The sequence below is a fragment of the Motacilla alba genome, chromosome 11 (genome assembly GCF_015832195.1).
Source record: "Motacilla alba alba isolate MOTALB_02 chromosome 11, Motacilla_alba_V1.0_pri, whole genome shotgun sequence".
In the NCBI taxonomy this organism is placed as follows: Eukaryota; Metazoa; Chordata; class Aves; order Passeriformes; family Motacillidae; genus Motacilla; species Motacilla alba.
In genome coordinates, this window is record NC_052026.1 from 19,961,356 (window position 1) to 19,988,511 (window position 27,156).

Here is a 27,156-nt window from a genome sequence, read left to right on the forward strand (position 1 = left end):
ATGGCGCTGCTGCTGCGGATGGGGCTTCTCCGGGGCCGCTGCGCCTTCTGGCGGCCGCCCGCCGCCGCCTGGGCCCGGCCCCGCGGCTGTGCCCTCGGCGGGGTTCGCGGCCTGCAGGTAACGGGGCGGTGGCGGGGCCTCACCGAGCACCGGGGGCGCCGGGGGAGGAGAAGAACGGGGGAGAGGCGTGTTCGGGCTCCTCGGGAGGGACCTGTCATTGTGCCGTCCCGAAGGTCTGTCGTGTCAGCGGTGTTGGGCACTGACTTTGGAAACAGCGTGGAAATAATGGAATGATTTGTGGGGAAAGGGATTTTATTCTTATCCCCTGCCATGGACAGGGGCACCTTCCACTAGCCCAGGTTGCTCCAAGCCCTGTCCAGCCCAGCCTTGGACACTGCCAGGGATCCAGGGGCTTTACATTCTAAGAACTGCTTTCCAACATGCCTTTAGAGCAAAAAAACAGACACAGAGAGGAAAAAGATGAACAATTAAGTGTTTTGAGCATGGCTTGTCTATTTCTACTTGTGCTTTCTTTGCTCTGGGTTATAAACATTTCCCAGGTCACGTGGGAAGTGCCCAAGCAGGAATCCCATCCAGGGCTCCCAGCTGCTGTCCTGACACTCACCCACAGCGTTCCCCTGCTCAGGAATCCGCGTCTCAGGGAGGCTCACAAAGCTTCAGCAGCCACGTTACTGTTCCAATTGTTGTCTTGTTTTTCTTTCTCTCCTTCCTCAGAGCCTCCTGACACCAACAATTTCCCTACCACGTCAAGGTCTCGGCGGAGTCCTGACAAAACAACTCATAATCCGAGATCCAGTCAGACTTTGGAACCTCCTGGGTGAGTCCCGAGCGAGCAGGAAGGGGAAAGGTCTGATTTCATAAGAGAATTGACCTTTCCTCTCCTTCCCTCTGCATTCCTGAAGGTGCAGCAAAGGTGTTCTGTTCCTGGATGTGGGAGCTGGGGGTGTTTGCAGGGATCCAGGGTTGTGTTTGGTGCCAGGAATGAACAGTGGCACCTTCCCATGAGGAGCTCAGGGGATTAAAGAAGTACTGGGGTCGTTAGACTTTGTGTTTGTAGCCTTTTATTGGAGTGTCCCCCAGCATCCCTGAGAAACCTGATTTAATTCCATTGCCTGTATTTCCTTGATGAGCATTTCCAATCCCAGGTGTGAGGCCATTCCAAACTGCCCACACCAGTGTTAGCCATGACTGTGCCTTGGGAGTTGTGCCCGTGGTTCAGTACTAAACAAATGCCTCCAGATTATTTCCCTTGTGCCATCAAAACAATCTCTGGCCTCTGCTTGCCTGCAGGTAGCACCTCCTGGTTTGCTACATCCAGCTCTCAGGGGAGTAGCCAGAAGAATGGAGGATTCAAGAAGAAATCTCCACAGGAGGAGGATGGTACGTGTGTGCCAGAAACTCTGGGATTTACTGGAGCACAGGGAGGGAGGAAGATCCTGCTTCGTGCTTCCCTGTACCTGTACCTTGCCTCTGTACAAGCCTGGGGCTGAGAGCAAGCTGCAAGGAGTATTTTGATTTAGGTGATGGGCTGGAAGATACAAGACAGAGGATAGAAATCCTGGAGTGGTTTGGGTTGGAAGGACCTTAAAGCTCATCCAGTCCCACCCTGCCATGGCAGGGACATCTTCCACCGTCCCAGGGTGCTCCAAATCCCATCCAGCCTGGCCTTGGGCACTGCCAGGGATGCAGGGGCAGCCACAGCTACTCTGGGCACCTGTGCCAGGGCCTGCCCACCTTCACAGGGAGGAGTTTCCCCTAATATCTAATCAGGGGATGAAAGATCATGAAAGTGACTCTTTGTGGGCCACTTGGCTTCCTGTGCCAATCTCCCTATTGCTGTTTGCTTTGGCATTGCCCCTTTATGAAGGGGGACAGTAATATTACCTGGGGTTTTTTTGGGAGGTTTTTTGTAGAGCATTTTGACTTCATAAATTTGTATTAACTAAACCCAGTCATTTAAGCTGGATTAGGTTTTATTTGCTTATATTTCATTGACCTTCAATATGGAGATACCCCTACTTCTAGTGAATCACAGAACTTGGATATAAATTCTAGTGAATCTTAGTGAATCACAGAACTTAGATATAAATTCCTTAAAGAGCTCTCAGCTGTGTTACTAATTTTTCTTTGCTTTTCTTTTGTAAATCAGTCTTTCTAGGTATTGTTTATTTTTCCATGTCTTATTCTCCTAAGCCCCGGGCATGTAAAGAATTTTTTGAAAATTAGTTTTAACCTGTCAGTCACAGAGTGGCTTGGGTTGGAAGGACCCATAAAGTCATCCAACCCCCTGCCATGCCTCCAGAACTTTGCACTGCGAGTGGGGGGCACTTAAAGTCATTACAGACTGTAATATAATGTTATAATTTGTTTTCTAAGCCTTTACCTGAATATCATCAAATGGTGCGAGCACTTGTCTTTTGCTTCGTTGTGCTTAATAATTGAATCCTGTTGGATTTTTTGCCTCTGAAGTCAGAGGTCAGCTGCTGCTGGCAGCCTGGCTGGTGTCACTGCAGTGTCCTTAGAGCAGTGGCATTTCCTTGGTGGTGGCTGGGATGAGGTGTTCGGGGGAGCGGGTGCAGGTGTCAGGGTCCTGGGGAGGAAGCTGGAGTGTGGAATTGGTGTGCGAGGCCAGGGCGTGACTGAGCAGGCCCCTGGCAGTGCCGTAGCTGTTCACATCGGTAGCCAGCAGCACGCCGTGCTCCGTGGCCTCTCCTGCTGTGATTAATGGGCAGCCTGGCTTCGGGAGGGGAGTGCTGCCCCGTGTCTCCAGGGGAACACTTGTCTCCGCTGTAATTATTACAGAGAACTCTTCAAACTGTCACCGCAGCCCTTGCGAAGATTTTAATCAGAGAGTTCACGTTGGGGGTTAATGGCAAATCATGGCTCGGTGGAGGCTCAGGAGCTGGAGGTATTCCCACGGCTGCTGCTCGCGAGTGTCGCGGGCAGTCCCTGGGACTCGTTTCCCGCATGCTGTGGGGTGGCTGCTGGTGCAGTGTGGATGTTGTGCTGTGCAGGCGGTCACGCTTCGCCGCGGCTCAGAAACGGATCGCTGCTGTACCTGATTAAACTCAGACTAGGGGAAAGCTTGCTGTTGCCTTGCAGCTTTCTAGAAATGGCGTTGTCTCCTGAAATTATTCAGCTGCAGGTTAAAGGTCCTAGAAAGATCTAATTCCTGGAAGTGGGAGAAGTTGTGTCAGGATGTCTAATGGGCAGCTTTCCCCTGGGTGATGTTTTTGTGATCACACCCCTGACTGTGAGTGTTTAGAGCAGCTTATGGGCCTCCCCTTGGTCTGAAATGAAATAAAGTGCTCTAGCAGGAGTTGACTCTGACACATCTCCAAGGAACTTGCACAACCACAGATGGACTTTTCCTGTCAGGATTCACTTTCCTTAAGTAGTTTCTTTTCTCTGTAAAATCTTTTTATTTAGAACCTACTCAGCTTTCCAGGATGTTGTGCAGACTTAAGTCTTCTATCGTGTATTTTAATTTTCCCTAGTAAGGGTGTAGTGGTTGTCATCCTGCAGCCTTGGGATGAATTCCTGAGTCCTAACAAAGCTGGATGCAGCAGATAACACTTGGTGAGGGGGTGGCAGGAGAGAACAAAGCGGATGGGCTGGACGCGGAGCCTGAGCTTGTCAGGCCCTCTGAAATGATGACTTCTCTGCCAAGCTGCATTGTTTCTATTTAGGAACAAGCCTTTCCTGTTCAGCGTGGAGCAGGGCTGGGAAGCAGTGAAAAATGAGGCTGTGCCTCTGAAGGACAGAGGACTTTTTTTAGCAGCTGCCTGGGTCATACGTTTGTCCCTGGGTTTTGTTGCGGCGTGCGTAGGGCCTAATTGGTGACCGGTGATAAATGCTGGTGTCAGGACATTTGTTGTGAATTTGCAAATAAATCAAATCTGGGCTGCAGCGCTGGTGCATTAGAGCCCAGTGGCACAGAATGAATTTATTTCTGGGTGTGGAAGGGTATTTATGTGTGCCGTGGTGCTGTTGCTGTTAAATTGTATATCAAGAGCGAGTGCTAAATTATATATTGGGAACGCTCACATGTGACTGGAAAGAGGAGATATTTGTTGTCATTTGAACAACTCAAACACTGGCCAGCAGCTGACATTGAACTGTGCTGTGACAGCCCTTTACAGCCCGCAGAATTGTAAATTTGCCTGTGCAGTGCAAAAAAAATTAGTGTTGTGAGACTGGAAAAATATTCAATGGCAAATAGTTGAAGTAAAACATCCCTTTTCCATGTGTCATTGCTTCAGTGTGGCCATAGTACAATAAAAGTGTGGGAAAGCACATCCAGCATAGGAATCCCTCTTGGATACGGATCCTTTATGTGGGCAAGTTATCAAACCCTCTGAAACATGAGGTGAGTTGTATGGGAGAAAATCCAGGGAATTTGGTTAAGGCAGATGGATTTGCAGTGTATTTGTGTTCTGTGCTATCTCCCATTCTCTGCAAATGCAGGTATTTACTGAGGTAGTGGAAGCATTGCTGGAGTTGTGGTGCAGGTGCCAGGAGATCAGAGCTCACCTGGAAACAATAATGTGCTGTGGGATTTACCAGGGACACTGGGATTACTCCTGATATTTTCCACTGTGGAGCCATGTTGTGTATAAAGTGAACTGTAGTCATTCTGCAGTTTGATTTTTAGCACCAAGGGTCCTGTGGCTTTACTTGACCTCTGTCCCAATGGGGCCAGGCAAGAGAGGGTTTCATTTTAGCCTAGAATGATATTTGGTGGGATTTCAGTGGGTTTGCTGCACTAGGACCATGGGAGCCCAGTCCTTCAGGGGAAACCAAACACGCAGCACAAAATCCCCCTCAAAAGTACCATTGTGTTAATCTTCGTTGTTTAATTATCCCTTTGGGTCAGAAAACTCCACAATTACACACTCATCCTTTTTCTCTCTGGTATCTTTTTTTCTGAAGAGGAGGAGAAACGCAGGAGAAGGGAAAACCAGATGCACCTGGAACGTTTGCGGGCGCTGCTGGTCCTCACCTTCGTGGTGCTGATGCTTCGCTTCTTGATCAGTGAGAACAGGGAAGGGACCAACATCTCCTGGAACTACTTTGTGAATGAGATGCTGGCCAAGGGGGAGGTGCAGAGGATCGAGGTGGTGCCTGAGAGTGACATCGTGGAGATTTATCTGCACCCGGGTGGAACGCCACATGGACAAGTTGTGAGTGACTCCCTGCATCTGTGAAAGAGCTTAGATAATACTGCTGAGGTGACTGAATTAATGGTCAGTGAAACTCCAGCTGGTAAACTTGTTCTTTTTTAGTTCTTTTCTTTATTGTATTTGAAGTTCAGGGGGCTTCAAGCAACTGGAAACTAAGACTTCCAGTTTGAATTGTAAAAATAATTAATAATGGCCTGGGGAAAAAAAAAATCTAGTGTATGTCTAAAAAGCTGGAGAAACTCAGTTTTCTTCTACCAGCTCAGTCTGATATGGGAGAAGGTGTTCAGGAGATTGTAAACTCTTCTGGCTTAATTTGTTTTGAAAGTTTTCTGCTGTTTGGATTTCGGTCATGAGTGTTCTGTCAATCTCCATCAGCCTTTTTCCCTAAGACCAGAGGGTTCCTAAATTCACTCGGAGCCCTGGTGTCAGTCATCGGCTCCCGAATTCATTGATGCAGGATCAAAGGGTGCAGCATGAGGCTCGTTTTTACCTGGCCTGTCCAGGCTGTGCCCCTCTGCTCCTTGCAGATACTGGTATGTAATAAATAACACTTCCATGCTTGCCTGTCCCCAGAACGTGACCCTGCTGTACACCATGCGCGTGGCAAACATCGACAAATTCGAAGAGAAGCTCAGAGCTGTGGAGGATGAGCTGAATATTGATGAGAAAGACAGAATCCCCATTTCTTACAAACACCCCGGCTTTTATGGAAAGTATGATATAAATTTGTTCTTACTGTTGCTCTTGTGTTGGTGACAGCATCCTTTGCTTGGAAAAAAGTGACTTTTGGCTAAATGTTATCTAAATACAGAACAGAAAAGTGAGCTTGGATTTGGAGCATTGAATGAATGTTTCTGAAAGATAAGGTGCTTTAGATGTACATTAATGTTTGAAAAGTGAGGGTCTTAAGAATTTTATAATTGCAACATGCAACAGGCCAAAATGTTTCAGGTCAGGGTCACTGAGTTCTTGCTCAGCTGAGCATTTTTTGTCCTCATAATCAACTATGCAAGTGCAGAGTGTGATAGAAATCTTGGCAACAAATGATGTTACAGCCTGGGCTGTGGAGAAGGCTAGGGATGCACTAAGCCTGCCTTCCCTGTTATAATGCTTTGATTTTCCCACCGGAGATGGCCAGCGTGTGTAATTCCTCCTCCCAGGCACCTTGCAAAAGCGTGAAGTTTGTGTCTGAATGGATACCTGGGCTGGATTTCGTCCTCTCATCAACATTTGGATGTTTTTAATATGTAGTTGAATATACGAAGATAAGCTTTTTTAACTAATTGCAGTATGAGACCTTCAGTTCAAATTCAGAACTTGCCAATTTTTTCAGACTTACGTGTAACAGGAAGAGAGGACTGAACAGACAATCAGCCCCCCACGCAAGCTGTTTCCCTTGCTCCTCAAAAGAGATTTTAAACCATTTTTTAAGAGCTGTGATGGGTTGTTAAGTCTCTCAGAAGACCTGATGAATGTCTGGAGGATTTGGTCTCAGTGTGGAGTTGGAGCCTGCGAGGTGCAGAGCCTTTGCAGGGCTCAGCTCGCTCCACGCTGTGGGCGCTCGGGGTGTTTCAGAATTAATCCTGTTTGCAGAGCAGACAGACTGAAGGTGACTTTCGGGTTTCAGTGTTGCCGTTGCATCTCTCATTGAGCAGAAACAAATGCAGCTGGGTGTAGAGCTCCTGCTGGTCCCTTGCTTCAGTAAATCATCCCTCTGTGAGAGGTGGAACACACATTCCTGGTGTAAAGATAAGCACAAAAGTGTGACGAGGCCGGATGGTTCCTCAGGCATGTGGAGCAGAGCAGGGGCCCACCAATCTCAGCCTGTCATCTGGCATAGGATCATTTTTCCTGCTCTTGGGGACATCCTTTGTTTAGAGCTCACAGGGTGTTTGTCCTCAGCATATTTATCCTGTAACTGTATTAGACCTGGGGTGTCATGTTAGCTCCCCATCTCCCTTCTAGTGCAGAGGGTGTTCCAAAGGATTCAGGAAACTGACAGTGTTGGTGCTGGAGCACTTTTTTTTCTGGCATAAAGGACTCCTGAGAAATTTGACTAAGTAGGATCAAGCAGTCTCTTGATGGGAGACCCACACTGTGATTTCTGCCAGGAATAGGCGAGTTGGAATCCCTATTGTTACCAGCCCCTGTCCTCTGCAGTGAGCTCCCTTTGGAGGCACTGCCAGCCCCAGTGGATTCTGCTCCGCGTGTGATCTGAGTGCCTGGAAGTCCTGCTTGTTTTAGAAGCAGAAATGCCTCTGAAGTGGATGGTGAGGTCGAATTTCTTCCACAGCTGTAGGCAATGTTTGCCAGTGTCCTCTGCTTAACTTCTTAGGTTATGTAATGGTTGGGGGTTTTATATATCTGTACAAAAACCTGCGAAAGTTCCAAGTTCTTAATCACGTCTGCTCCTCTGCACTGTAGCCTGACTGTCCTTTTAAAGTAGTCATGTTGGGTCATATTGACCAGGTGAAGCTGAATGCTTCAGTTTGTTCTTGTCTTTGTCCTTTCAGTGATGTCCTTTCCCTGATAGTGACACTGGTGGCCGTGTCCATGCTGTGGAGCATCTTCCGCCTCTTCAGGGTGGCGAGCAGGGCCGGAGGCTTCAACGCCTTTGTGAGTAGCCTGGTTTTGAGCGTGTTTTGCAGCCTGTGGGGAGTCTCTGCTTCTGCTGGGTTGTCTCCTCCCCTTTTGCCAGCAAAGTCAGTGCAGGATGAGGATGAACTGGTGCCAAGGACTCTCCAGCCTTGTCACACCTTGCGTCCTGTGCTGATCATCTCCCTGGCTGGTACCTTAACTGGCCTTAGCCGAGGTCCCTTCCCAATGGCAGGAAGGGCTGAGCTCAGGGAATTTCAGTCCAGTTTGCTGTTTTCAAAGCTTGCTAATGAGCTGCAGCTGCAGATGGTGTTTTTCACTGGGCCCTGCCAACATGCCTCCCATACAGCCAGAAGTAGGAATTGCTGCTTTCTGCAAAATGAGTTCTCAATTTATAAAATATGTTCAGATTCTGGAGTTCATTATGTGTTGGCCTGTTCTGCTCCTGCCGCATGCCTCGCTTGCAACACCAGGCAAACCTCCTCCTCCTCCTCCCCTCTCCCACCCTGGCCTGGATCAGCTGATGAAGCTGTAGGAATCAGCCCGGGGTGCTCTGTCCCTGACCGCAGGGATTGGGGATGAAAACACAGTGAATTCAGTCCCTTGTTGGATTTCCCACTCAGTCTCCTCCGCAGTTCTCTTTTGGCTTTGAGATTCTCTTTGAACAAAAGGATGCAGCTGCTCAGAGAAAAGGAATATTTTAAAGAAGTGTTGAGTAATGAGGCCTTGAGGACTAGATTGTGTCCTTGCTTAAGTGGGGACAGCCAGGCCCTGAGTTTAACTCTTCCTTTGGATGTTTCTGAGGCCTCAGAAGCCATAAACTTTCTTCTGAAAGAAAAAACCTCCTGGGTAGCTGCTTTGAGTAGAACATACTGAGCAGTTATGAGTGGGATGTTTAACTGAATTCTTGTTTTGACTCTGGTTGTGGCTTCACATGCATCAGGAGATGGAAACGTGGTGGCTGTTCAGTTTAAGAACCTGTAGTTTTGGCCTGGGGTGTTTCCAGCAGAAACCAGCAGCAACATGAAAGACTGTGCAAAGTGTCTGTGCTTTCACAAGTATTGGCAATTATTTACCACTGACAGTTATTTGCTATCAACACATATTCCTTGAAACTATGACCGTCCCGTGTGTATTAAGGATCAGAGCATTTAGAAATCAGGGAGGAGATTCCAAATCAGGGTTTGGACATCTGCATGTTTTTAATAATCATCCCTGCCTGGTCTGCGTGGAGTTTGAACTGGATTGTTTTGGGACTATTACTGCAAGTTTATTCTGTCTCTTCCCAACATGTGGATAAATAAAGTTTGAGTCAACCGTCCATCTGGGAACTTTCTCCAGAACAAAAATCCATTAAACACCACTGCTTTGGTGGGGACTTCAGTGGTGTTTGGTGGGGACATCTGGGCTGGGCTGGTGCCCAAAATGTAGCAAACAGCCTTTCCAGACTGTTGCCTTGTTCAAAGTTGTTTGGTCCTTGTGCTGCCTTCCCCAGAACCAGCTGAAGATGGCTCGTTTCACCATTGTGGATGGGAAATCTGGAAAAGGAATTGGCTTCAAGGATGTAGCAGGAATGCATGAGGCAAAAATGGAAGTCAAGGAATTTGTGGACTATTTAAAGGTATGTAAAAGTAGAACAAATGTTTGCTGCCCTCCTTCTGGGATAGAGGGGTGATCTGGGGTGTGGGGGTGTGCTCTGCTCTTCATCCTTCATTCTGGGCAGCCCCTATTGAAACCAGCTCTGCATCTCCAGTTCCACAATGGGAATGCAGTTGGAGCTGCTCCCGTGGGCAGCTCGGAGTTGCCCAGGCTGAACATCCTGGGGAGGCTCTGGGAAGCCCCGGTGTGGTGCAGGTGCTTGCTGTGAGCTGGGCTCTGACCGAGCTGTGTTGTCCTTGCAGAATCCTGATCGCTACCTCCAGCTCGGGGCCAAAGTGCCCAAGGGTGCCTTGTTGCTGGGCCCACCAGGCTGTGGGAAGACTTTGCTGGCCAAGGCCGTGGCTACAGAGGCCCAGGTGCCATTTTTGGCCATGGCAGGCTCCGAGTTCGTGGAGGTGATTGGAGGTGAGGTGCTCTGAGGAGCAGGGGGAGCTCTCTTTGTCTGTGTGGAGTTGGAGGGAGCTTGGCTGGGCTTCCTGCAAAGGGCTTGGCATGGGGAGGATGAGTTGGATACTTAGACTAAAGATATAAAAGGTTTTCAGTGATGCAGTTCCTTAATTATGTAGTATCTGAAGTGCATTTCTGGTTGCTGCTTTCTGACAGAGTGCAGCTGTGGTCCTTCACCTGCAAGCATCCTCTCTGGCTTCCCTGTACCTATTATTAAAGCCCTTGACTGAGGCTTCCTTCCTTGTATGGAAATGCAGATGGGGAAAGTAGGGCCTCTCTGTGCCTTGGGATTTCCATCCTTCTCCTTTTCTTCCTTCCTCACAGATCTCTTGAGACCTGACAAGGGTCAGCATGCAGGAAAATGTTGACTATTTCTGCTCTGAGCTGTGGGAGGAGCAGGAGGCCACGTTGGGAGTGGGAGCAAAGCTCCTCTTAGAGCAGCTGTAGGAGTCCCTGCAGGTTTAGGAGCCCGGTTAAACCCAGCCCCAGGCCGCACTGAGCCTAAGGACTAAACACGACATCTGGGAGGGTTTGTCTGGTGTCGGGTGTCTCATCGAGGGCCAGTAGTGCTGCTCTCAGCTTTGCTAACAGCTTCAGCCAGCAGGTTCACAGTTTTTCCCTCCCTGCAGGCCTGGGAGCCGCTCGTGTCCGCAGCCTGTTCCGGGAGGCGCAGGCCCGCGCTCCCTGCATCGTCTACATCGACGAGATCGATGCCGTGGGCAAGAAGCGCTCCACCACCGTGTCTGGCTTTGCCAACGCCGAGGAGGAGCAGACCTTGAACCAGCTGCTGGTGGAAATGGATGGTCAGTGTTTCTCCCTGCCCTTATCTCCTCAGAGGTCCAGCTGTTGGCCTGTTCATCTTTGTCCTGCTTGAACTTGCCTGGCCTCTGCAGTGTTCTCTTGCTGAAGTCTGAGCCCATGTACCCCATCACTAGTCCCTAAATCTAGTAGACTTTACCCCCTGGAGTTTCAGTCCAGCTGCCCATTACATGTTGTTGGATACTTGTTGTATCCAGTCTGAGACAGGTAGCGGTTTAAAGCCTGTCAGAGTTTAGAGTTCAGCTGTCCTAAAGGGACAGAAGTGAAGTAATATATCAGTTCTCCTGTCCACTGCCTTATGTTTGTGTTGTCTGCCTTGACCACAGGATCTCTGAGATGAAGGAGATAAGCTTTGCAAACAAGTCCTGGTTGGAGGCCACACTTGGGTTTGGTTTCTGGCTGTTGTGCACCTGGAACTGGCCCTTTGCTCAGACACCTTCACACAAAGAATGATCCTTTGGCAGTCCTTAGTTTTGTCACTCTCCAAGCCTGCAGCGCTGACCCAACTTGCAATATTTCTGTTCCTAAATCTTACTATTACAGGGTGAGGAATAACCAGCTACCTGCCCATCAGGGAGAGTTTGTTTCACTTTTCCCTTCACTGTAACTGTGACTCACAGCTTGACTGACATGTTGTCTCATCACACTCTTCGTATGAAAAATTAGAAGCCATCATGCACCAAAAACATCCCCAGACCTGGGTTCCAGCTGCTGGCTCCGTGCTGTTTCCAGTGAAGTAGATGATCCTGACAGGAGAGGCCAGTGCTAACACAGCCCAGCAGTCCTGGCTTGGGTGGGTCCTTTTCTCCCCTAACAGTTTTAGGGTGAGCTGGCCTCTGAATTAAATGGAAGCCTGCATGTCTGTTCAGGAGTATATAGTCAGTGCATTCCACATCTCTATCCTAAAAATGAAAATGTCTGATTTCCATCAGTCTGTAAAAATTAGGCGTGGTTTCCAGAGTGTTTTCCTGGTGAGTCTCAATGCAGAAATAAGGGCTCAGCTCAACTGGAAAGTGAGTTTAGAAGGTAAATATTATCCTCAGTGTGTACTTTATAGTCCCTTGTTTGCAGTGTGCTGCCCGGTTTATTTTTAAATCTATATTATCTCATTCTTTATTCGTGTCTCGCACAGATCATGTACAGAGTCCTTCATTTTGCTCAGTGCTTTATCAAACACACTATAAAAAAACAGTCCAAGGAGTTGAGAGTGTCAAACAGGAGACAGCTGGCAAGGATGTCTGCCTGGTGCTGGGAACATGGGATCAGCAGGGATCCTGGCACGTGGCACTGGAGCGTTACCTAACGGAGTATGTCACCTAAAACAACACTGATGTGCCACGTGCAGCGCAGCAAAACAGTTCCCAGGTTGATGGAGAGTGACCTGTTTAGGAGGGGAGCAGTTCTGCCCCAGGAGTGGTGAGTGTTTGTAAGGAAGCCTTGAGATGGAAGGTTGAGAGCTCTGGTTAAGCTTCAGTTGAGGGCTGAAGGCAAGACAAGGCTGTTTCAGCTAGGAAATGCTGCTTGTACATAGACCCGAGATGGGGATTAATTGGAGAAAAAAAATGCACAAAAGCAGATCAGTGAGTCATCACTGATTGTTGGATTTCTGTGATTGAGTGAGATTTCTTGGAGGGAAGGGAGAGCGAGGAAAGGAGGATCAGAGCTCTGCAGGGAGCTGGGTGTGCCACGAGCTGCACGGGGTGAGTGCAGGCTGGGGCTCAGTCACATTGGTGTGAACATTTTGGAGCCATCAGAGGGCTCTTCCCTGAGCAGCCTCGGGTTCCTTCCCTCTGAGAATTTGCTGTGAGTTCGGGAAGCACCAGCCGTGGTGGGAGAAGGGGAGGCGCCGGAGGGAGCCTCTCCACAAAAGCTGTTTGTGAGAGTGCAGAGAGTGACGCACAAAGCCCGGCTCTGCCGGAGCAGGTGCCTGCTTTGAATAGTGAATCTTCCCTCTCAAACCGCAGACAAGCGGAAGAGGAATGTGACCCAAATCTCTCCTCTGTTCTGGGTGCTTTGAGAGGAGCTTTGGCAGTCCTGGGCTGAGCTGGGCGTTTGTGAATGGAAATGCAGCGTGGTTTTTGGTAGCAGCTCATCACCTGCAGCCCTCAGACAAGTCCTGAGCTGTGCCGTGTGCGGCCCTGAGGCTTCCTTCAGGAAGGGGCCCCATTTCAGTGCCGCTGCTCCCAGGAGGTGTCCAAAGGCTTTCGGAGGGTGACACAGTGTAACCCTGCAGGTGAGGTGCCCACCAAGCAGTGTGTTGCTCAGTGGGGAGCAGGGCACTTGCAGCTCCAGTAGATCCTTTTTCCCTTTCCTTTCTGGAGTGGTTCATTTGTGACCCTTCCAGGAACTCTGTTTTTCAGGCTGCATTTTCAGAGCTGTCTCTCATTTGTTGATGTGATGAGGTGTTGTTTTTGTTGCCTGTTCCTTTGGCTGATCTTTGCCTGTACATGCCAGGTGGTGTTGCATTAAGCAAGTGGGGCAGAAGCTGATGTGAGGAGGATGCTCTCAGTGCTTCTGGTTTTTTATTTGTTCTAATAGTCAGACCTATTTTAAGAGAGTCTTCCCAGCTGCAAGGCAGATAATGCACTGTGCCATCTAATCCTGCCATTCCTGGAGTGCCTGCCAGTCTCTGCTTGTTTATCCCACTCCAGAGTGCAGTGTGATACACGCCTGAAGGATGCTCGGCTTCCTCCTCTCCGGCAGCTTATTTAGGCAGGAGCCTGCAGAGAGGGAGCACCGGGTCTGCTGCAGCACAGGCTGGCACAGCCAGTCCCCTGCCTCACCTGGAACCTTGATCTGCGCTGAGCTCTCGCACGCTGACACATTTGGCAGCTCTTCTGCTGGAGCTGAGAGCTGAAACTGGCCCAGCTTACGTGCGCGGAGCCGCCTCTCCACAGCGTGGGACTTGGCAGAGGGAAGCACATGGGACTGTGGTGTCCTTTCCCTGGGAATGCTGCTGTGTGCCAGGGCTGGGGAATGTGCTGGAAGCAGGTGACTCATGCCCAGGGGCCTGCAATAAATAACCGTGTGGGGCAGCGATTCAGTGGGAGCTCTGGCTCCCCACCCAGGCAGCACAAAGTCTGCTCCTCTTTGCCCTCCTGCAGCTGCCAGTGCCCTGCCTTTTCTTCCCCAGGAAATCCTGTCTGTCTTTGCCTCCATTGAGGCTGCTCTCAGGCAGCCTGTAAATCTCAGTGCTCCCTTCACCTTAAAGACCTGGAGACAGACCCTGCTCTGCCTGGCTTGGCCAAATTCCGCGCTGATAATCAGTGCAAAGCTCTTGGGTTGTGTTTTGTGTCTGGTGTGAGTTCTGCAGGGCTGGTCTGTGCAGGGCCCTGCACGGTGCCTGTGAGAGGCCAGGAGGCAAAGAGCACCCTTGGCCCTTGTTGGGTGGCAAAGCTGTCCTCTCTCTGCACTAACCCGAGCAGCTCAGAGGAAAGCCTGTCCCTCCCCTGGTGGCCTGTCTGGGACTGAAGGCTGAAAGTAAATAAAAGCTGAAAGGGCTTTCTGTAGAAATTTGTGGAAAGGCTGTTTCAGCTAGGAAATGCTGCTGGTACAATCTGGAGCTAAAGGCTCAGGAATTGACTTATTCTGGGGGTGAGAAGGCATCTGTGAACTCATCAAAACAGGGATTATGTTCTGGGTTCTAGCTGGAGCAATTTCCAAGTGTGGCAATAGGAAGGAGAAAAAGAAGTCTTAAGCCAAGACTACTAAGTAAATAAAGAGGGGATTTCAGAGTATCCATGATAACCAGGGACTGGCCTGGGTCACCTGGGGGGTTCCTTCCTGACTTTGCTCCAAGCTGCAGGGGACACTCAGCCTCAGCAGCCCCCAAGGGTGCTGTGCACACCCTCTGTCTTCGTGTAAAGCTGTGTACTCCATCCCCTGCCTCCAGCCCACCGTGTGCCTGCAGTGCAGTGTGAGGTGGGGCAAACCTCCTCCTCTGGTGGTGTTTTTGGCAGGAATGGGGACCACGGATCACGTCATAGTGCTGGCTTCCACCAACCGCGCCGATGTCCTGGACAACGCCCTGATGAGACCCGGGAGGCTGGACAGGCACATCTTTATTGATCTCCCAACACTGCAGGTATGTTCCACCAGCTACCTTGTCCTTCTGTGACTGAGGTGTCCCAGCCCCTGCTGGTCTCACTGGCCTGGCAAGGCTGAGCTTGGAGGATGTGGAGCTCTGTTTGCCTTTGTTCCTGTTTCTGTGCTCTGAATCAAGGATTTGTGGTGCTGATGCCGTGGCCCATTCCTCTGAAGTGACAGCTCACTGGTCTGGAGGTCTCTGCTCTGGTAGAGCCTTGGCAGTGAATTCTTCTGTGAGGTTTCCTTTGCCATGCAGATGCAGAGTTACGTTTGTGTCTTCTCTTCAGGAAATTGGGAAGCACCTAATTGGCAATTGGCTGGTGTGAGAGCTTGAATTGTCATGTGCCTTGAGCACTGTTTGTTCTGTAGGTTTATTGCCCTCCCTATCCTTGTAAGGCTCCTCATTTTCCTTTAGGCAGCCTGTTAAGTGACTTTCTCCTTCTGAATGCTTTTAAAATCCATTTACAAGAGTCTTCCATGTCTGCTGTGTTGACATTTGTAGCAGAGTTCTGGGAATAGGCTCAGCTGCAGTGAGGATCTGTGTGCTGTGCCAGCACAGGCTCTTCCTCTCCCATCTGTGCTTCAGTGTCCTCCGCAGAGTTTTCAGTGAAAATACCTTAAATGCCTGATAGAATCTGGCCCCGGAAGCATGAACTGTGCAGCTGCCCTGAAGGAGGAAGGGGAAAAACCCTGGCAACTGAGCCCATTGTTTGAGTCAGGATCTCCTGGACCAGCTGAATGAGTCACTGGTGGCTGCTCGCCAGCAGCATCTCACCCCCACCTCCATCTGGGAAATGGGTGCAGGCTGAGGAGCTGCTGGATGGGCTTTGCAGTTTGTGGTTTGTGCAGGAGCAGGTCGAGGCAGTCAGAGCTCCTTCCTGCGAGGGCTGACACCGTGAGGGAGAAGTTAAGACAGATCAGAGTGAGAGTGAGGAGGGGAGAGTGGCCCTGAGAGAGAAAGCTGTGACTCAGGGGGAGCCTCGTGCATCTGTTGGGAATTTGAGAGCTGGGTGTTTATCAGGGCTGCTGGAGCGCTGGAACTCTGCAAGGAGAGCCCTGCCCTCTGCTGGCACTGTCAGTGTCCCCTCTGCCGGCAGTGCCACCACCCTGCTCCCTGCCATGACAGCAGGCGTGGTTGTGACCCCTGGCTGGGCTCAGGTGCTGGGTGTTCTTTGCAGGAGAGAAAGGAGATCTTTGAGCAGCACCTGAAGGGCCTCAAGCTGATCCAGGACGGCAGCTTCTACTCGCAGCACCTGGCAGAGCTGACCCCAGGATTCAGTGGTATGATGTGTCTGTCCTCGGGCTGCTCCTGCTCCATGCAGCCTGGAGCTCTGGGAGTGCTGGGGGTCTAACAGGGAGCTTTGGTCAAAAAGGGCTTTTTTCTCCATTTCTGTGGAAAACAGAAAAAAATAGTGGGAACCTGACCAACTCCCTGGTGAGCTCTGATGAGCAGTTATTCATGACTATTTTCAATCTTCTGAAATATGTAGCACTAGCAGGGTGGGGAGGTAGGGAAAACACCCTTTTACAATGCCCAGGTGCCTAACTCCTAAGGGAAGGAACTAGTCATGCTCCTCTCAAAGCTGTTGAGGATGAGGTGCTGCACTTCAGAGGACAGATTGTTAAATTGATTTATGTTACCAGGACAGTGATGGAAGGAACAAGTAGGAATTATTTTGCTGATCAGAGTAGAAATTGGACAGCTCTGCCTGGCTCCTGCATCGAGCCTGCTTCCAGGGTGGGTCCCTGGGAGCTTGAAACAGTGCTGAGCAAGGGGCTCCAGAGTTCCTGTTTATGTGGAGTTCCTGGAATATCCTTTCTGGGTTTCCCCTCTCCCAGGCCCCAGCACGCTGCCTCTCCGTGACTGCTCTCAGCAGCCCCCCGCCACCATCACCCACCCACACAAACTGGGAACAGATGTTCCTTCTGTGCTCTCCGAGGTCGAGCAGAGCAGCAGCCTGTGCCAGCCCACTGCCCACACCAGCCCTGTCCCTGAGAGCCAGCCCTGGCCTCAGCCTGCTCCTGGATTGCTGAGCTCTGTGTGGTATCAGCATTCCCTGCCAAAGCAGTTGTATTATTCAAATCCAACATCAACACCACGGGCTGGGGTTGCTCTCTGTTCCCAAGGAACAAAGAGCACAGGCTGTTTGGCTTCCTTAGGTCCTTCTCCAGATTTGTTTGTGCCCATTCCTCCTCTGAGTTGTCTGTCCCGTTCAGAGCTGGTGTAACTCTTGTGAACTCGTGTCTGCAGGAGCTGACATAGCAAACATCTGCAATGAAGCTGCTCTTCACGCTGCCAGGGAGGGGCACAAATCCATTGATACCTCCAACTTCGAGTACGCCGTGGAAAGAGTCATTGCAGGTGAGAGGTGCAGCCATTCCGTGGAATTATGGACTGCTTTGGGTTGGGAGGGACCTTACAGGACATCCAGTGCCACCCCTGCCATGGCAGGGACACCTTCCACTATCCCAGGCTGCTCCAAGCCTCATCCAGCGTGGCCCTGGGCACTGCCAGGGATCCAGGGGCTGCTCTGGGCAGCCTGTGCCAGTGCAGCAGCATTTCTTGATGTTGCCTCAGGGGTCTGTTCTGCTCAGGTGAAGGGGTTACATCCCAGAAAGACAGATGGGTCCAGACTGTGCTCTGGCCTGAAGGTCTTCAATGACAGTCAGAGAAAATTCTCTGAAGAAGACCCCAAATGGCTCCATCTTCCTAAATCTGCAGGAGTCTGAACCTACAGCTCGGGGAAAATGGCCCCTGACAAAATAATAAAGAGGAAAATTCAATTCCATGTTGCTTTTTCAGTTTAGAAGGTTGGGGGGTTGTGAGTTGTTGTTAGGGTTTGTTTGTTTGTTTGTTTTTAACAAGAAGAGTCACAATATCACTGAATTTTTCTTGCTGCTCTGGACACCTGCTACATAAATATCAATAGCAAATAGTCTCTGCATCCTCACCAGCAAGAAATCAGAGATTTTTCTTTCTGCCCTCCAAGCCCCAGCTTTGATGAATTGGCAGAAGAAACTGCAAGACAGTGGAGCACTGTTCTCCCTCTGAGAACATCCTGTGGCCTTTCCCTGCTGTTTGTGCCACTGCCAGGAGAGGAACCGCTGGAGATTTCCCTGTGTATTGTAGGGAGGGGAAAAGAGTTCCCAGAACTCTAGACTTCACCTGAGGGATTTGCATCTGGTGGGTTTTGGGCTGAACTGCCCTGGAGCCAAGCTGTGGATCTCATAATCAGACACTGAACTGCTTCCAGGCTCCATTCCCAGCAGGAGCCTGGGCACACAGACTGGCACTCTGCCTTTTTCTGCCTTTTTAGTGGAACGTGTGGAACAGGATGTTTGTACTGGGTCAGTTACTTTCTGATCCTGGAATTAAGTCCTGAGTGTGCTTTATCAGAAAATGCTCAGAGAGAAGCCTTCATTTAAAATAAGATGTTTGAGAAAATTCCTCACAGCTTCACCTGTTGCAGAAAAACAAAACCCTCGGAGTGCTTTGGTTAAAAACACAAATCCCAAACTGTACTCAGGAGCTGCCAGGAGTGGACAGGGGGACAACTGTAGTTGTAACACAGAAATTCTCATCAGCTGCAGCAAAGATCACAGAATCTTGGACTGGTTTGGGTGGGAAGGGACTTTAAAGTCTATATTCCACCCCTGCCATGGGCAGGGGCACCTTCCACTATGCCAGGTTGCCCTAAGCCCTGTCCAGCTTAGCCTTGGACACTTCCAGGGATGGGGCAGCCCCTGCCAGGGCCTTGCCACCCTCACAGGGAAGGTTTTTTTCCTGATATTCCAGCTAAACCTCCTCTTTTTTGGTTTGAAGCCGTTCCCCCTTGTCCTGGCACCACATGCTCTTGTAAAGATGTGCTCTACTTTCCTGTCTGCAGGAGCACAAGCCCCAGACTTGCAGAGACTCATTTGCCTTTTCTTTCTGAGCCTTGCCTTCATTCCCCAGGCTGGGAAGGCTGGGGGGCTGGCAGCAGAAGGGATCTCTGGGATCCATGTGGTGGGGCATTGCAGGACATGAGCTTTGGCACTCAGAGCTGCCTGGCCTCACTCAGGCTCTGCTGTGTGTAGGGAAGCCACGGAGTCTTTTTGTTGCTTAATCAGATTCTCTCATATTAGCAGGACGGGCTATTTTTTGTAGGCAGATTCTAAAAGACCCCAAACAATCCCCCAGGCCCCTGTATTAAATGTACCCTTTCCATGTCATAGGAATGCTTCTGAGTTTCACAATCCAGAGGGCATTTCAGTTCCTATAAAAGCTTTTCTTGAAAGAAAGAAGATATTACTGTGCTTTCCATTAGGAGCTTCTGGTTTTAATAAGAGTGGGGTGGAATCAAAAGGGAGCTCTGCGAGTCCAGAGGCCCTGTCAGCCTTAAAGCTTTGTGTTGCTGTAAGGGAGGAGCAAGAACTTCTCTCTGTGGTAGTTCCCATTGTGTTTTTAGTTTGGGAACAGAAAGCAGTCAGTCAGGTCTCCTGGGAGTGAGGGTAGAAACCTGCTGAGCACACAGAGGCTTTTAGGGCTTGGCTTTAGAAGATGGAGCCTGTTTTCTTGGTGGGGTTTGTGTAAGGCCAGCAGAGATGCAGCAGAGTTGTTTCCTGAGTGGCTTGTGTCATGTGTGATAACTACAGGCTTTCATGGGACTTCCATGCCTGGAGATTATGTAGGGAAAGAAAGAATCTTGGTGGGCACACTGTGTGCTGTTGTGGAGAGCACAGTCCCTCCCTCAGTGGGCTGGCAGGGATTTTTTAAGTGTCTGTGTGTATGTATGTATATATATACATATATTTATAGAGAATAGATACATCTTCCTGTGGGAATAGCCATACAGGGCCATGCTCACACACTGCTGAGGGCAGGGAAAGGCACTGACTGGTGAAAATCAAGGCAGTTGCAATTAATCTGCTGTTCCATCGTGCCTGGCAGGGCACAGCAGTTTCCAGGATCCCTGAGCAGTAATTTTACAAGATCTGCCACGCTAATTTTGTTGTTTCCTTGTTTAATAAAACCCTTGACTTCGTTTAAAAGTTCATGTTAATAGAATGTTGTTTTCCAAGACATGAAGCAAGCTTGGTGCAGTATTGGTTCTGACTGGCTGCTCTCCCCTCTGCTGCCCTGGGCTCTGTGTGGGGACTCTGGCCTGCAGATCCTGGAACCTTTTTGCATCCAACATTCTGATCTGTAATTAGTGCCTGACACACTGTGTGTTCTGTACTTATTTTTCCTATGTGCTAGAAGTTTTACTTCCATTCTTTTTTTTTTTAAACCCTTTTTGGACTTGCTCTGCCGAGTTGGAAAATAGATACTTTGGAAAATCACCTTCCTGGAGGAAGGGTTAAGTGTGAATTACAGCTTCATTTGCTGGTTCTCAGGAGCCTGGGAATAAGCTCACACGGAGCATGCCGTGTGTAATCAGAGACATTTCCAGGCTCTGGAGTAGGATTCCTGTATCTACTCCTGGACTTTAGCTGATTTGAACACTTTTAATGCACACTTTTCTCAACTGGGACCTCATATATATGATTCAACATCTCTCTTCCCTCTTCTTCTGCCTGAGGGACTGAAAACAGCAATATGAGTGTGAGACTCTAGCTAGTCTCATTTTGGGTTTTGTTGTTTGCGATTTTTTTTTGTGTTGTGTTCGGATTTTTTCCACCAAAAAAAAAAAGGTAAGCTGCCTTTTTACAGATCCAACCGTGGGAACAAGGTTCTTGAGCTGTGATCAAATCAAATGTCAAATTATTTGTCTAATGATTAAGTCTGTTGTAAGGACAAGTGGGAAAAGTTTCTGCCAGGGTTTTCAGGCAATCCCAGGCATGGATTGCTTTCCACCTCAGGGCCGGGGAGCACCTTTTCCAAACATTTCAGCTAAAGGGGTTTTGCTGCCTCCCCCTCTCCAGAGTCAGCACAAACGGTTCAGCCACAGGCTGTGCCCTGGGCTGGACCAGGCTATGCCCCACTGGTTGCACCTGTTGATAACTTATCAAACCCTGTGTGCGTTCCCACAGGCACTGCCAAGAGAAGTAAGATCTTGTCGCCAGAAGAGAGGAAGGTGGTGGCGTTCCACGAATCCGGGCACGCGCTGGTTGGGTGGCTGCTGGAGCACACCGAGGCTGTCATGAAGGTACCTGCGCTGCCAGGGAGGGGAGTCCCAGGGATTTCCCTGTCCAAGATTGCCCTGTGGTACTTGTGTGCAGCTCTGCTCAGCCCCGTGAGCCTGGGGCTGTGCTGCTGCAGAAAAGTCAATGGCAGATACAGAATCACGGAATCGTGTTCCTTGGAAAGGACCTTGGAGGCCATCGAGTCCAACTACTCAGCACTGCCCAGCCCACCACTAAACTAGGAGCAGTTCAGGCTGGATATTAGGAGTAAATTCTTCACTGAAAGCTTGGTTAAGCATTGGAACAGGTTCTCCAGGGAGGTGGTGGAGTCACTGTCCCTGGAAATATTCAAAAACAAGAGGACGTGGCACTTCACAGTGTGGTTCACTGGCCTGGTGGGATTTGGTTGAAGGTTGGGCTTGATGGTCATGGAGGACATTTCCAGCCTTAATGATTCTGTGATTATATAAACCATGTCCCTAATTTATGCTGTAGAGAAATCCATTATTAGGCTCCGTTGATGATAGTGCTGGTGCAAAGCTGATTAACAGCTATAGGAGAAGCCTTGCAATTAAAAATTACAAGCAACCGAGTCTCCTGGTGCTGCTGCTCAGTCATGCACTTCCAGGCTGCTCCGTGTGTGCACACATCCAAATGTGATCCCTTTCCCAGCACGTTGCAGCCAGTGGAGCCCCTGCAGGAGCTGCTCTGATACTGGTGGAGATGTGTTTTCCAGACTGGGAGGTTGTCTGCCCGAAGCCCTTCTCTGCAGGGAAAGGCCTCTTTGGCACCCTGGGATGTGATCTGTGCACATCTCCAAAAGCAGGGACATTGGGGGGAGGTGGGGAGGGAAATGATGAGGGTGACAGCTCCTTGGCCAGTTACCAGTAGCATATTCACTCTGAATGACCCATTGTGTAAGCAGAACTGGTGTTAATTACTCTCATTTAGTGGGTGGGGAAAATGGCTGTTATTTTTCTGAAGGCTCCTGTCTTTCTGCAGGTAGTCTCAGGGATTCTGGAGCAAAATCAGTGAACTCCGTGTGGCCTGTTCACGCCAAAGTAACTCCTAAATTTCAGGATTTCTGTGACTTGCTGTTAAGGATCATTTCCTGAGCAGGAAGCGTGTTTGTGTGTGAAGGCAGAGCCCTCGGTGCAGGAATGAGGACACGCTGCTGTCCTTTCCCACGTGTCTGTAGGCCAGCCTGTCCGTGGCTATGGACAAACTTCACTGGGAATGCGAGGCCTCTTGCTGCCCTGCCTGTGCTGCTGTAGGGAGAGCTCTGCAGCTCTCCGAGCTGAGGGAGCTGCCCTGTGTTGCAGGTGTCCATAGCCCCTCGGACAAATGCGGCTCTGGGCTTCGCACAGATCCTGCCCCGGGAGCAGTACCTGTTCACCAAGGAGCAGCTGCTGGAGAGGATGTGCATGGCCCTGGGGGGCAGAGTGGCCGAGGCCATCACCTTTAACAAGGTCACCACAGGTGAGGAGCCGGAGCCTGGCATGGGCAGGTGGAGATCCACGGGGATCTGAGCAAGGGACGGAGGTTTCCTGTGCTGGCAAGAAGAAATGTCACATGGTGTGTTTTGACACTTGCAAGCATGGAGGTCTCAGGGCTGGTTGTCACTGTCTTGTCTCAGGCTTGTCCCAAAGCTTAAAGCCACAGTTGCAGCTACTGGTGAGGCTCTTGAGAAGACCTAGAACTTTCTTTGCTGTTTCCAACTAGTTAAATCCAAATAGGATCGCAGAGTGGTTTGGGTTGGAAGGGACCTTAAAGCCCATCTTGTTTCACCCCTTGCCATGGGTAGAGACACCTTCCACTAGACCAGGTTGCTCTGTGGGCAGTGGCAGGTCTGGACTCAGGTGAGCTGGACACAGAAGGGTCGCTCTGTCACTTCTGGGACCTGCAGGAAAGTCCCTCAGTGTGTTGAGTGTTCACCCTCATGGGCTGCAGTGGGTCCTCTGCTCTCTCCACTGGTAGGACACGTGTTTGTGCAGGATGTGCTCTTCCTGCACTGAGCTGAGAGCTGGCCAGCAGTGTGTGTGTGTCTTTCCTGCCCAGGAGCACAGGATGACCTGAAGAAGGTGACCAAGATTGCCTATGCCATGGTGAAGCAGTACGGGATGGTGCCCAGCATCGGGCAGATCTCCTTCCCAGACCCGGAGAGTGCCCCTGGCATCGGCCGGCGCCCCTTCAGCCAGGGCCTGCTGCAAATGATGGACCACGTAAGGCCACCCTGGGCTAAGGGTCTCTTTTTGTTCTTTGCTTTCTGCCCTTCACTGAAAATGGCAAGTGGTTTACACCTGAGCAATTTGCGTTTTGCTACTGGCCAGTGAGTGAGCGGTTACCTGTTCCGTGACTGTGTCAGGGCTGTGCAGCGAGGCAGTAGGAACAGGCAGAATCCCACCTGGCTGTGAGTTCAGCCCAGCAGCCTGTGCTGTGCAGGGCTGAGATGGACAGAAACCTGTGTCTTAAAGTCACAGCTGCACAGTGTAGATGTGTGCGCTTCCTAGATCAGATCTAACCAATGGTTAGGTGATCAAAGTGACTGCAAATCAGCCTGTTTCGACAGAAAATGTGGCTTCATTGCTGAAAAAAACACATTGCTTTAGTTCAACAGTCAAAAAGCTGGAAACAGAAAAGCTTTATTTCAGAAGGACCATGGCTGTGCTTCCTTGGAATTTGTGCTGAGCTGCACCTTTATCTCCTGGACAGCCTTAATCTGCATTTCCCATCGAGCTGTGCTTGGGCAAGACTTCACTGCCCCTTATCACCAGCACTCCTTGGGCCTTTTTCCAGCCAGTTTATCCATAGTTTCTGTTGATGGGAACCACATCCTGCCTGGCTCAGTTTGCAGATTCCATCCCTCAGTGCTCTCCTTGTTTAGCCACACATTGTGTTTGTTGCCACCTACACCCCAACTCCCTCTTCTTGTTTCTTCAAGGAAGCCAAAATCCTGGTGGCTCAGGCTTACAGGCGCACAGAAAAGCTCTTGCTGGAGAACCGGGACAAGCTGCAAACAGTGAGCTGAATTGTGTGGGGGTTTGCTGGTTGGTTTGGGTGGTTTTAACTGGTGGTTTTGCTGCTTTCTGTGCTCTGTAGCTCAGCTGTTGCAGTGTTGTCTCTCTCCTAGAAAGTCTTGTGGTGGGAGTGTTGGGAACGAGTGAGTGTTTACTGTGTATCCCCCAGATTCAGAGCAGGCACGGGAGGAATGTGTGTGCCTTTCCCAGCAGTGAGTAGTCTGCCTCCTCACACCAGCTGGTGTTTGCAGGGTAGATAGAGGAGGAGGAGTGCTCTGTGGAAATGATCAAAGCTGGAATTTGTGTCCTTCACCTGCACTTCTCTGCTTGCCTCTTGGCAGTGCAATTTTCTGGAGAGCTGACAGTGACTGTTTTTGGGAAGCCAAGCCAGTATTCAGGTGGACAGTGTCTGGCTTTGGTGCAGGAATATGGTGCCTTGGCTGATGGGGGCTGGTTCCTGCTTTCTGGTGACTCCAGGCAGTTTTCACCTCCTTAATAACTGATTCACCAAAGAGTCCTTGTTGCAGAGATAGAGCTTTGCCTCCTCCCCTTTGTGTACTGACAGTCCTGATCTAGCTGAACACCCTGGCACGTCCCCACCTGTGCCAGGAGCTCCGTGCCCAGTGCTGAGCCAACCTTGGGTCACAGCACCCTCTGCAGCTCCTTCAGAATTCCAGTCCATGGCTTCCAAAATGACCAGAGGTCAACTGAACGTTGCCTATTTTGCAAATCAAGCAATTATTTTCCTTAAATCCTCTTTTTAAACAAACAAGGACTGCAACAACAACAACAACCCCTTCAGCTAGGCAGTGTCAGGCCTCCAGTGCGTGGTAAGGAGAGAGCTGGGACATGCTGCTGTCCCCGGGACAGTGCCCTGGCAGCTCTGGAGCAGGGATCCTCAGGGGTGTCTCTGCAGGCTCCTCTGTCCTGCTGCTGCCATGTAACAGCAGCCAGATGTTTGCTAGAGGCTCAGCACAGAAAAACTTTAAAGTGCAGCCAAAGTATCTCCAGAGTCAGTGTTTCAGTTGCCAGGCCAGCGTGTCACATCTCCTCAGCAGGATCGAGCAGTTCCACTCTGGACAGCCACCTGCTGCTCCAGAGGGGTGGTGCTGCTGCCAGAGGGGCCAGAGAATTCCACTCTTCTGGAGAGGAACTTGTGCTGACCTCCAGCCCCTGCCTGCAGGAACAGGCAGCTCTTTGTTAGCTCTGTGTGTGCAGGGAAGGCTCTGGGTCTGCCAGAGGTCTCCACGCTGCCGCTTTGGCTCTTGGGCAGGGCCACAGGTGCAGCGACAGTGGCAGGAGGGACACTTCTCTCATTGTTCCTGGAGCTCTCATTCCAAATCACTCCCAAGAGCTTGCTTTGTTGCCTGCAGTCACATTGTGTATTCCTGGCCTAACGTGCTCTTGGGAACACTGCTGGAGCCTGGAGAGTTTGGTCCTGGGGTCACCCCGTCTGTGGTGGCACAGCCAGCTCTGCTCCTGGGGGGCTGCAGGTGCTGGGGCCTGATTGAGCTGGCAGTTCAGACCAGCTCTGGGAAGCAGTTCTCTGCTCTCTCTGGGGCTCCATCCCTCATTTTGCCTCCTTCCCTTTTCGCAGCTGTCCAGTGCCCTGCTGGAGAAGGAGGTGATCAATTACGATGACATCGAAGCGCTGATCGGGCCCCCGCCCCACGGGCCCAAGAAGATGATTGCACCTCAGAGCTGGCTGCAGGCAGAGCGGGACAAGCAGGACACCAGGGAGGAGGAAACACCTCCCCAGCCACCAAGCCACGAGGAGGAGGAGGAACCACGCCTGAGACCAGTGTGAACCCGCTCCATGTGGAATGGGAGGGCTCCGGAGGCTTCTTTAGGACACAGACCCTCTGCCTCCTCAGCTCCAGAACCAAAGGTGCTGAGCAGGGAATTGCCGTGCTGCTGCTGCTCCCCCAGGTTTAAGGGATGGCTGCGTGAGCTCTTTGAGCTTTATCCTGCAGGAATGAGAACTCCTCAGGATTTCAGAATTGATTCCTAGCAGGGTGGTGGTGATTAGGAGTTGGGTAAGTCTGATCTGCTGTGGAAGTTTCTTGTACACAGGAGCAGGGAACGTGTTCCAGTGGGTGGAAAGTCCCATGTAAGCCAGTTCTGGCTGTGCTCTGTGCCATGGCAGGAGGGCAGGGCTGTGCCCTCAGCATGGGGACACCCCTGTGGGGCTGAGCTGGGCTGCTGCAGCTCTTGTGTAACCTTTGAACATAACACACAAGCAGCCCTGGCTGGAATAAACTGCCCGCAACGTGCTGCTGTGTGTGTACAATGTGTCGGGCTCCGGGGGTGTTTGGCACACATGAAGCTCATTAGAGCTGTGGAGTGCTACAGGACAAGGGCCTCCTTCTCCCTGGTCAATAATTTATGTCCAGCTTTTACAGCAAGCTTTTCCCAAGCAGAGTTTGAGGCAAAAAGAGCTGAGCAGCGGGACATAGAAACTGACTGTGCAGAGAGTGACTCTGAGCACACGTGGGAAGATGTTCTGAACTGCTGTTTCTGAGCTGCAGAGGTGCTCTTGGAAATCCAGCAAAAGCAGACGTGTTTGTTGGGAATCCTCAGGAAAAGCTCCTTCATCCTCGTGGCTGTTGCAAAAGGGGCCCTGCTGACAGGGTTGTCTGGTGTTCATCAGGGAAAGCATTAAAGTGGTTGTTGCTGCCTGGAGTGCCCTGGCTGGCTGCATCTTTTAGGCAGGATTATTGTCTGGAGTTACTCCATCAGGACTGTCTGTGACCTGAAAGACCCCAGCCCAAGCCTGGGCTCTGACAGCTCCCAGCCCTGGGCCTTTGTCCCAGGCTCCTGTCCCGGGTCAGGCTGGAGCTGGGAGCCTCCTGCTTCCCTGGAATGTGAAGATGTTCTGCACTGTGTGTTCTCCCCTGACCCAGCTCAATCCCTGGGCTCTCTCAGTGCCTAGGGAGTGACTTCCCTTGAGTTCAGGGACACAAGCAGTTTTCTCCATTTTGGACGCTGCTTCCTGCATGTTTTAATTCCAAATTGTTTCTTCCCAGTCTCACTCTTTGAATTTCCTTTTCCAGCAGCAGATGAAATTTCAAGTTTTGATTTTCTTTCTTTACCTCACATAACCTTTGTGGGGAGGGGGGTTCAGTTCTGTGGAGCGGAGGGTGACGGTGGGAGCAGCAGCACACCGGGGGGACAGCGCAGCGTCCTTGGTGGCTTCTGGGCTGCTGCCAGCGCTGCTGTGCCAC

General features: G+C 50.6%; 1 protein-coding gene across 1 annotated transcript; it reads left to right on the top strand.

Moving 5' to 3' along the window:
* Positions 1 to 26,614, top strand: SPG7 (SPG7 matrix AAA peptidase subunit, paraplegin). Its single transcript, XM_038147974.1, has 17 exons — positions 1 to 117; positions 736 to 838; positions 1,312 to 1,401; positions 4,954 to 5,204; positions 5,778 to 5,917; positions 7,718 to 7,820; positions 9,295 to 9,420; positions 9,701 to 9,863; positions 10,535 to 10,708; positions 14,684 to 14,808; positions 15,989 to 16,091; positions 17,062 to 17,172; positions 20,823 to 20,938; positions 22,238 to 22,394; positions 22,974 to 23,137; positions 23,857 to 23,934; positions 25,530 to 26,614. Exons 1-17 carry the CDS (start codon positions 1 to 3, stop codon positions 25,737 to 25,739), a joined length of 2,331 nt encoding a protein of 776 aa, XP_038003902.1. The 3' UTR covers positions 25,740 to 26,614.
* Positions 26,615 to 27,156: the final 542 nt, after the last annotated feature.

Bases quoted from the DNA above. Each gene is read 5' to 3' on its own strand.
- SPG7 (XM_038147974.1), top strand. From the start codon at position 1: ATGGCGCTGCTGCTGCGGATGGGGCTTCTCCGGGGCCGCTGCGCCTTC. The intron at 1,402-4,953 runs GTACGTGTGTGC...TTTTTTCTGAAG, and splicing joins ATCTCCACAGGAGGAGGATG to AGGAGGAGAAACGCAGGAGA. The intron at 5,918-7,717 runs GTATGATATAAA...TTGTCCTTTCAG, and splicing joins CACCCCGGCTTTTATGGAAA to TGATGTCCTTTCCCTGATAG.